This window comes from Tupaia chinensis, unplaced genomic scaffold (genome assembly GCF_000334495.1).
Source record: "Tupaia chinensis unplaced genomic scaffold, TupChi_1.0 Scaffold000272_1, whole genome shotgun sequence".
In the NCBI taxonomy this organism is placed as follows: Eukaryota; Metazoa; Chordata; class Mammalia; order Scandentia; family Tupaiidae; genus Tupaia; species Tupaia belangeri.
This window is the reverse complement of record NW_006159754.1, coordinates 4,458,959-4,470,019: the sequence shown is the minus strand read 5'-3', so window position 1 is coordinate 4,470,019 and position 11,061 is coordinate 4,458,959. Positions and strand designations below refer to the sequence as shown.

General features: G+C 37.4%; 1 protein-coding gene across 1 annotated transcript; it reads right to left on the bottom strand.

Annotated features, from left to right (window-relative positions):
- Positions 1–1,440: 1,440 nt before the first annotated feature.
- On the bottom strand, positions 1,441–1,921 carry LOC106734987 (DDB1- and CUL4-associated factor 16). Its single transcript, XM_014588277.1, is given in 6 exon segments — positions 1,441–1,606; positions 1,608–1,665; positions 1,668–1,761; positions 1,763–1,818; positions 1,821–1,908; positions 1,910–1,921. Coding segments are annotated over 6 exon segments (474 nt in total).
- Positions 1,922–11,061: the final 9,140 nt, after the last annotated feature.

The window sequence follows — 11,061 nt, the reverse complement described above, 5'->3', positions numbered from 1 at the left end:
AAGAGGGAAATTGCCCCCCCCCCAGAGGGATGACCACACTGCAATCCCTTCTCCCCCCATTCTCCTGTCAGAATTTTGGGCATGTGTGCATGTGCACCCAATGTGATTTTCAAGCTACCAGGTCCAGGACTCAATTGCGGTCAACCATGTATGGATCCAGCACCTTAATTACCATGCCACTTGCTGGCCCCAAGATAAAATATTTTATCTATTACTTAATACTGAAAGCAAAAATACTCTCTTTATTCACCCCTATTTATGTTTTGGAATGTATTTTATTTGCTCTTGGCAAAAGCCTAGGTGCCAAGATTCAGGGAACATATTCCCTACTGAAAAGATGTCTGTTTTATCCCAAGGGAAAACTCAATAAGCCAATTTAGACAGAGACGGCTGGCTAGGAGCTTATGGTGCAAGTGCAGGTATCTCAGACAGCTTGGAGTAGTGAAGGCCAGGTTTCAAATGGCTCTCCTTCACAAAAAATGGAAACTCCTACAGGGTGCCATATGTAGGCATATCTATATGAAACCTGTAACAGATATCCATATTTCCACCATTTTGCTTTGTATAGTTATTTAGTTTAATTCAAGGACTTCCCTAGAAATGAATGTCATAGAAGATGATGCTCAGAAAGGTTTGATTGGGAGTAGCCACCTTCTTACTTCCCACAACAGGGGTTTAAAGATTGGGTCGCCAAAGAGAAGTGGCCTACTTTTTCCTTCCCAGGAATAATCAGATAACTAGTTAAAGTCCACTCCGATAGGCAGAGTAAAATGGGGAAGGAGGAGATTGTAGAGAACATTCAACTTATCTTGTATAAAATGGTCTATTCTGACTAATTCTCCACTGAGTTCTCAGTTTACCTGTAGGCTTTGTCAGAAGGCATGCACCTTCCTGTTGCTGAGCTGCAGGATCCTTGGGTGTATGCTCAGTACTTGGTAGTACTTGGGCTGCAGGATCATTGGGTGTATGCTCAGTACTTGGTAGTACTTGGGCTGCAGGATCATTGGGTGTATGCTCAGTACTTGGTAGTACTGGGGCTGCAGGATCCTCGGGTGTATACTCAGTACTTGGTAGTACTTGGGCTGCAGAATCCTTGGGTGTATGCTCAGTACTTGGTAGTACTTGGGCTGTAGGATCCTCGGGTGTATGCTCAGTACTTGGTAGTACTGGGGCTGCAGAATCCTCGGGTGTATGCTCAATACTTGGTAGTACTGAGGCTGCAGAATCCTTGGGTGTATGCTCAGTACTTGGTAGTACTTGGGCTGCAGAATCCTTGGGTATATGCTCAGTATGCTCAGTACTTGGTAGTACTGAGGCTTGCTCAGGGCATGACATCGTTTGGTTGAGAAAGCATTAGTTTTTCTCATTAGCGTAATGATGAACTTTGTACCCCTTTTTAAATGAGCAACATCAGAGATAATTAGAGTGAATGGTGGTTCTTCACAGTGAAGCAGTTTGGGGCTTATTAACTGCTTCCTGGAAGTCAAGGTAGGAGTAGGTAGTGTTGATGGGTTCAGTGAGTGTTGTTTCCTTAATTGTTTTAGTTAGCCAGCCACCACAACAATGAGACACACATGAACTGGGTATCTATGTTACATGTGTGTTTGGGAGTGGCTCTACTCAGTGTTCAGCTTAACTGTCTGGTATCAAATTGCAGTGCTCCTTTAGAGTCGCATCATCCCTAGAGAGCTGAGTAGGACTTGGTAGTGACTTTTGAAGAGGTGGTACTCCACAAGAGCCCAGAGGGAACTATTTAGGGACCTGGTTTCTATTTGGGAACACCATGGTAGCAGTGGGAGAGTCTTAGATGTATCTCTCAAGTATATGGATTAATATGCTTAGATCTAAGAATTTAAAATATTTAAAAAGGGATTTAATCTCTCAGGGAAGTCTCTCAAGGGATGTTAAGGTTGGGCACCATGAGGTGCACTTCTTCAAAGGATTCTCACTCTTCCCTAGAATTCCCATTTAGGTAATGTTTTCTTCTTCACTTTCTGATTCTGGGGTCAGGTGAAGGATATCTGGGACCTATTAAAATAAAACAGAGTAAGAAACCAGAAAAAGGTAACAATCTGAGCCAGCAGGACAGACGACATAGGCAAATAGAAATAAGAGATAAAAAATCTTTATTTTAATTTGCCTTTCCCTCAGTTTATTATACACACAAAGTATGCCTCTGGCCCACACCACTGTGCAGTTCTTCAAGATTATGTTCCATACTCTCAATTTACAAAGAAGACATCTCAGTTCTCAGGACCAGTTCAGTGTTAGACACTTACCAATGACACAGGTCACAAAGTATCTCCTTCAAATCCTTGCTACCCCATCCAGATAAGTGGATTTTTAAAGTGTACTCTCAATTAGTAGTCATATTGTAAAGAGACACTCCGTGACCTTTGTTATGTTGGCGGTGATATTCCGTCTACATGGCAATGAAAAACAGCTCAGTAGTTGCCTTGATCATTCACTGGTCCAGCACCTTTTGTGTAGGGGGAATGGAGGATGAGCTGTCAAGAACATCTGGTGTGCGAAAATCTGAGTGATTTCCATGAGTAATGGAAATGCCCTTGGAAACTACACCTTAGCTGTTGGGCTATCAGAAAGGCAGTCCAACCTGTAGATATGCTTGTTGGGTTGAGAGCTGGGGAACCTGTTCGGACGGCAGTGCTGCTAGATATTAGGACTCTTGCTGGAACCTCAGAGGTTGTGGGGACATGAACACTTTTACTGAAGTCACAGAGAGGCCTTTCTTCTTCCCTGACTCATGCTGAGCCAAGACCTGTTCAACCCAGCACCACCAGCCCACCTGATGGAGCTCAGCTCCAGCCGCTGGTGCCTCTGCTGCTTCCGGCAGCCCCCTTGTGTTTTAAATAGCATGGAGGATTGCTGAAAATTACATTTAGCAAATTATCATCCACAGTTTTTAAAAACAGATTTAGGTTTATCAAATTGTTATGCTTTTATTGCAATCAGCATAAGCTGTCGTTTTGATCCACATATCCCGTGTAAATGCAGACACAAACATAAGAGACAGGAATGAGTCATAAGTGTTTATCTGCTTCTTATGGAGAATTTACATATTGGGTTTGAGTTACACAATTAGACAAATGTTATATGTGAAGAAGAATCCACTTGAAAATGTTGTCGCATCAGCCTCTGTGACATTGGAACCTGGCAAAGGATATTCAGAACAATCTGTGCCTGATAAATGGCAGGGTTGGGAGGATAAGCCCCACAGGTGTGCCCTTGATGAAGCATTCTCAAACTGTGTGTGGTCACACACAATTGTTAGAGAGCTCAGGATCTGAAAGAAATGCCAACATGCACTGGTCAGGGGGATGGTGACATTGCCTCAATAAATTGAGGTGAAGTGGAGGAGGAAGAAGAAAATTCCTGTTATTTAAGAAAATACCAATTCTCTTAGTACTTTTTACATGATTTCTGATATAACTTATAAACTCCAGTTTAATTATTTATTTTATAAAGAATTCTTTCTCTCCAGAATTGTTATCTGAGGATTCCTTTAGATAAGAAGATTGTCTAGGTAATGTTTAAACAAACATGCACACATGGGCATTTAAAAATAAAATTTTATTGATGTCAATTTCTAAGAATACCCCTATTATGTGAAGTTGTTTATAAGTGTAAATACAGCTACACTATTTTTTAATGCCACAGACTTATGTTTCAAAATATTTGTATCATTTTGTACCCATTTTATTAAAAATCTTGTGTTTCAAAATAAAATTTCTAAACAGGTGCAAACATATCTATAGAAGCTTGTCCATTATTAAAAAAACCATGAAAACAACCCAGATATTCATAATCAATAGAATAGATAAGTAAAATATAATATTTTCATATTATTTGAGACTCTAATTCCATAACAATCAATTAAACACAGATTATATATATATACATGGAAAAAATCTGAGAATTATTTTTTTTTAAATCAGAAATTAAGTAAAGTGTAAATACGATAAAAGTTGATAATGCGTTCCTTAGAAATGTTTAACTTGTGGTAACACTATAAAGAAAATGCAAGAAATGATTAACACAGCTTTCAGGATAGTGGTTCTCTGTGAGGGCAAAAGGCAGCTCCTATGACCTTGAAAATATTCTATTTCTAAAGCTTGGTGGTGAGTACAAGTAGGTTCATTCCAGTACTATCCTTTTAAAGTGTATCTATATATTATAGTCTTAGAAATATACTCCATGGAATACTATTAAGCCATTAAAAAAAAAGATTCTGGAATTTGATAGAAAGTGGATAAATACAGAAGATATGTTGCTGAGTGAAGCAACTCAGGCTATGAAAGAGAAACATTGTATGTCTCCACTTAATGACTGAAGAACATAAAAGTATTAAAAATTATAATGCCCATCAGAGACAAAGTGGAAAGAGAGTGTGGGAGGGGAAGAGCATAGGAAAGGAAATTTGGGGGGAAAATGGAGAGATAAGGTACTTGTGGGACACAGATAAGGTTTATTATCTGGGCTGAGCTTCAGGGCTTAAGGTATTCAGATGTTTTGCTACTGTGCACCTACACCTGCCTAGATACTCGACGTGTGGAAAATGAGAAGCAAGGTGAGAAAGCCAGGTAAAAGAAAGGAAACAAAGGGAAAAAAGACACACACACACACACACACACACACACACACACAAAGACAAAACAAAACAATGAAAAGGGAAAAAAATTTTTTAAAAAGTAAAAAATAAAGGAGAACAGCATGGCGCACTAGCACGCCATGCAAAAGGGGCAGAGCTAGGCACACCTCAGATGCACGTGGAGTCTAAAATTAGCAAGAGAAAGGAGAGGTCAGAGAAAAGAGACAGTATTTACAGATTTAAAAATAAAACATATATATAAAAGAGAAAATTTTCGAGAGAAAGAAAGAGGAAGTGAGAGAAACAGAGACAGAAAAGACAAGAGACCACCCTACCTGGCTATTTGCTGGGTGTTGGGCCTGAAGAAAAGATTTGGGTCGAGGCTTTCCAATTATAGGGCAGGGCTAGGCTCACCTCAGATGCACATGGATTCTGGCTTTTCCTAAAAATTAATTTTAAAAAAGAAAGAATAATGTCTGGGGACTGCTGGACCTTAAAAAAAAGTAAATACATTTAACTTTAGAGGAAACATTACTACATTATCTTTATCCTTCTTATTTCACATGGTCTAATAAAAACTGTAGTCCAGAGAGAGAGAGAGAGAGAGAGAATTATCAGGTGAGACAAACATTATACATAAAAAAAATGCAAGGCATTATCTACAGGTACCTTAATATATATGTGACCCTCAAGATGCCTCATTTCCTATAAATACCTGGAGTTTTGCTATTTGATATTTTTCATAAATCTGTCTCTTGTTGTCTTATTCACAAAGTCTATACATTTTAATAAATCTATTCAGAGTTTTTATTTATTTTGTTTTTCTGTTTGTTTGTTTGTTTTTGCTATAGGGCATGTGCACTCACTAGAGAGAATGAGAAATCATCTCCCAGGAGCCAGGAGGAGTGACAACAATCCTTTTTCCTCAGTTTTCCTCTTGGGACTTTGGGTACACATGTGCACATGCCAGGTATGTTTTTCAAGCTTCTGGGTCCAGGACTCAAATCCTCTGTTGGCCACATAGTATCCAGCTGCTATAACTACCATGAAACCTGGCTGGCCCTCTATTAAGAATGTTTGATGGAGCTTTCCCTGATATTTTTACCTCCTTGGCCATATCCAGAAGGGCTCATACTCTGAAGTTAGAAAACAAGAGATATTGATGAGGATTTAATTAATTAGGTATAGAGTATGATACATCTATTAAAACTTCTTATTTTCAAATTCTTTTCTTAATATTCTCCAAATGAATAAAACACTTCAGTTTTGTATAATTCAAAGGGTTTGTGGAGATCCGCTTAATCGAATTAGTGGACTCACTCAAACAGATGGCCTTCCCCAGTGTAGGTGAAACTCGTCAATCAACTGAAAACATAAACACAACAAAAACCAGAATGCCTCTGAACCAAACCTCTTCTTCCAGCCCAACACCCAAAGAAAAGAAAGACAACTGTGGACAAGCAGATGGCGTAACAGTCACGTCACTGGACTCCCACGTAGTTGACTGTGGTTTGAGTCCCAGATCCAGTGACTTAAAACTCACGCTGGGCATGTGTGCATGTGTGTCCATAATCCCAGGAGTATTGGGGAGAAGGGATTACTGTGTGGCCATACCCCTATGGGGTGACTTCTCACTCTCTGGCTCTCTGGCTCTTTCTTTCTCTCAGGCAAGCACATGTGCCCTATAACAAAAATCTCTCTCGAATAAAAGAAAGAAAGGAAGGAAGGAAGGAAGGAAGGAAGGAAGGAAGGAAGGAAGGAAGGAAGGAAGGAAGGAAGAAAGAAAGAAAGAAAGAAAGAAAGAAAGAAAGAAAGAAAGAAAGAAAGAAAGAAAGAAAGAAAGAGAGAGAGAAAGAAAGAAAGAGAGAAAGAAAGAAAGGAGAGAAAGAGAGAAAGAGAGAAAGAGAGAAAAGACAACTGCATGCCTAAACTGCTCGAGCTGGGACATTGGTATTTTCCTGCCCTCACGCTGAGCTTCACACTGTCAAGTCCTCTTTTCTGGTCTTTAGACTCAGATTGAATTTTATCACCCACTTTCTTGTGCTTCCAGACAACAGATTATAGAACTTCTCAGTTCTCAGCCTAATAATGTGGTAAACCAATCCCTTGTCTCCTTGTAGTAAATCCCATATTAATATATCCCCATCTTACTGGTTCTCCTTCTCTGGTCCTGACTATTTCAATTCTTAATCTCAAACTGTAGGACAGAGCCCTATAAAATTCCATAATCCTAATGGTAATTCTGATGTGTCCCCCCAAATCCCCAAAGAATAGAGAGAGAGAGAAGGGATTATGACATGACCACACTCAGTGAGGGTTGCTTTCTTAATTTCCATCTCTCTCTGTCTCTCTGTCTCCAGTGAGTGCATTTGCCCTCTGGAAAATTTTTAAAAAATATGTATCTTTTTATGTAAGATATATATTTATGTAAGATATATATATATACCAGTAAAGATATACATTATCTTTATATATAAATATAGCTACTATATGTAATGACTATACATGTAAAAATATTTTAAAACATTTGTTTTAGGAACTAGCAGATGGCTAAATGGTTACATCATTGGACACCCATGTAGTCTACTGTGGTTCAGGACCCAGACCCAGTGGATTAAAACTTGTGCTGGGTGCACATGCGTGTGTGCCCAAAATCCTGAAAGGAGAATGGAGGAGAAGGGATTGCATCATGGCCACCCCCCTGGGAAGTGATTTCTTGCTTTCTGTCTCTGTCTCTCCAGCAAGTGCACCTTCTCTATAACAAAAATATCTCTTAAAAATACACATAATTTATTTTATACATTATACACATAAGGATGTTTGTTTTAAGGACTTGGCTCATGTACTGGTGGAGTCCAGAAAGCCCAAGATCTGTCATAAGCAAGCTAGAGGTCCAGAGAACTGATGGTATAATTTTAGTTCAAGTCCAAAAGCTTGAGACTCAGGAGAAGTAATATATAAATTTTAGTCTCAATAGTCTCAAAACTAGTAGCCTTGATAAATCAGAAGAGGAAGTGATCAGTTTGAGTCTAAAGGTTTGAAAGACTGATGACACAGATCCAGCAGAAAGCGTTCTCATTTTCTCAGCCTTTTGTTTTGTTTTGTTTTACTCAGGTCTTCAATGGATTGTATGAAGCCCACCCACATGATGTGTGTGTGGGTGGGGCAGGCAGCATGTTATACTCAGTCTGCTGATTCAAATATTAACCTCATCCAGAAACACCCTTTCAGGACATCCCACTATAACACTTGACCACATATCTAGGTAACCCACAGTCACATTGCCACAGAATTCATCCTCACAACTTCTCAATTCAAATATCCTCTCACTGAAGCCCCCTACACCCCTATAATCTCATTCAGTCCATTACTCTCCCTGGAGTCAGCTGGTAGCACATTATCCCGCTTTGTGTTCTTCAGAGCACCAACCACTATACAAAATTATTTTGTTTTAAAATAGATTTTAATGATGTAGGAAAATGTTAATGACACAACAGTAAGTACAAAAAGCAAGATACAAAATGGTACATAAATATTATTTAGAATTATGAAATCATTTTATGTATATATAGAAAAAACAAAAAGACTAGGATATATCAAAATGAGTATTTTATCATTCTGGTGATATTTCGGGCAATTTTTATTTTTATGTATTTTTAAATATTTTCCATTTGAGTTATTCTAAGCTATTATTATTAACAGAAAACAAGTAAGTTTTGCAAAAAGTTGTTTGGCTCATGTTTCATTTTTGTCTCTAAAATGACCTTTCTTAAATATCTATTTATATAAAGCAGTATTTAACAAGTTCATAATAAGAGGTTATATCACAGAAAAAAGAAAGTAAGAAAATATAGGAAACAAAAACCTGAGTCAGATAACTTCTTTCCTCAAAATAAGAGGTTTAAAAGGCACAATTATAGTACCATATTTAATATTCTGAGAGCAACTTTGAGTATATTATAGGGAATAAAAATTGTAATTACATGAATCATTAAAATATTAATAAAGATATACCTTATCTAAGAGTTCTTCTTTTTGAATTAAACATATATGTCTTACTAAAGTATAGCTACCTATAATTCTATTTATTTCTAATATTTTTTCCTAACATAAAAAGTATACATTTTTTGGAGTACAACTTGATTTTCAGTATAAGAATACAATGTGTAATGATTAAATCAGAGTAATTAGCATTCCTGTCATCTCAACCATTTGTCCTTACTTGTACTGGGAAATTCAAAATCCTCCCTTTTACTTACAATGAGAAATGCAGCAAGTTGTTGCCATCTATATTCTCCTCACTGTATTTTGTAACACGGGACTTAGTTCTTCCTTTTAACTGCGATTTTGCTTCCATTCATCAACATCCTTCCCAGCTTCTAGCAGTCATTCTTCATTGCTTTACCTCTGCGAGGTCACCTTTTAAAATCAATTCCACACATGAGGGAGAACATGGAGGACTTGTTTTTCTGTGCCTGGCTTATTTCATGTAACACGATGTCTTCCACACTCACCCATTTAACATCAAATAACAGGATCTCATCCTTTTTATTGACTGTATTTTATGTGTGTGTGCATGTGTGTGTGTGTATGTGCGTGTATATAAATATGTTAGAATGTGATATATACATACATCCACACACACGTCACACATGTATATCACATTTTCTTTTTATCTAATCATCTGTTGCAGGACGTAAGTGATTCTATATCTTGGCTAATGTGAATGGTGCCGGAATGTACATTGGAGTGTAGATATCTTTATGGCATGCTGATTTCCTCTCCTTTGGAATATATACCTAGTAGTGGGATTGATACATAATATGGAAGTTGAATTTTTAATTTTTAACTTAGTTTATTTTTTTCCATTCATGATTGAGTGTATGCATATGCACAACGAGAGAGAAGTACCTTCCAGAGAGCGGGGTCATGCCATGATCCCATCCTTTCTCTGCATGGTAGAGGAAACAATCAACAGAAGGATGAGACAACTTACAGAATGGAAGAAAAATATTTGCTTAATATACATCCGATAAGGGGTTAATAACCAGAATATACAAAAAAACTCAACTGCAGATAAAAGGAATGGCCTGAATAAAAAAGTTCTCGAAAGAAGAGATACAAACATTCATAATTTGTAATCAAAGAATTACATTTGCACGATAAGGTACTAATAAACTAGTAATAATTATTATAATAGTTACGTGCATAAAAAATGAAATAAATAAATTTTACAAAATTAATAGAAAAACCCAGAACTTAAGAAGACAATAAAAATCCATAAATTGGACCATCAAGTTAAGGAAAAGTCAAAGCCTCAAATTAGAACTTTCAAAATAATATTCCTAAATCCATTAAAATTGAAAACATTTTCACACTTAAATAATGCATAGTATATTTTATGCTGTGAGACTGTTCCTTTGATTTTCAAGGTCATTATTTATGAATACAAACAAGTATTTAGAACAAGATGATTACTTTCAGATATTCTTCATCAAAATGACATTTTGACATTTCTAGTACAAATTTAAATTAAACTGCTTTCCAGATCATATAGACCTGTGCTTTCTAGCTCTTGACTGATAAATTTAGGCAAAGCAACAAGTTTTTAGTGTATGAGTCTCTAAGATTTCTCCTCATTCCCTGACCTTTAAGACTAAGATGACCTTGCTGCTGTGGTGGCTGCTGGCCTGGCCTCCAATGTGCTGAGTGAGTGGTGGGCAAAACAGAGAAAGCAAAAGTACCCAGAGCAGCATCTGGATATACCTGCAAAGAAGTCAAGGGTGTCTCAAGACAGAGAAAGACAAATAAAAGATAGAATTGGAGTGATGAGGGAGGAAGAACTCTCTAAACTGGCTAGAGGAGGGGAAAAGACAAAGATGAGCTGATATTGTTTGAGCTCAGAGAGGGTTGAAGAAAGAAAAGAGAAAGAATGGGGGCAGGTTGAGCTGCAGAAAACAAAACAAAACAAAACAAAACAAAACAAAGGATAGTGGTTAAAGAGAACTGGCTGTGCAAAATCAATGATTCCCTGTGTTACTTTCCAAGAGAATTCAGTGTAGTTTGGACTTCCTAGCTGCATTTTTTAGAATGTTATATTATCCTTGAATATGACACCATATAGTGATACATGAACCAAGCTGATTTCCTGTAGTATTCAAATATCATGAACAAATACTATCAGCTCTACTTCCAAAAATAGCTCAAATCTGGCCACCTCTCATCCCTTCTTCTTCTAACTACTGCAAAGATTCTACCATGCTTATCCTTGATATTCCTATAGAGTAGCCAGAGTGATTCTTGCAAATGTAAATCGCAGTATATTATTTTCTGACATTGATTAAGAAAGTAAACAACTCACATTGATCCTAAATTAAGCTCTTCCTTTAAATTTCAGGAATATAATTAAACCAGGACTAGCAGGTGGCATGGTGGTTAAGGCACTGGATTCC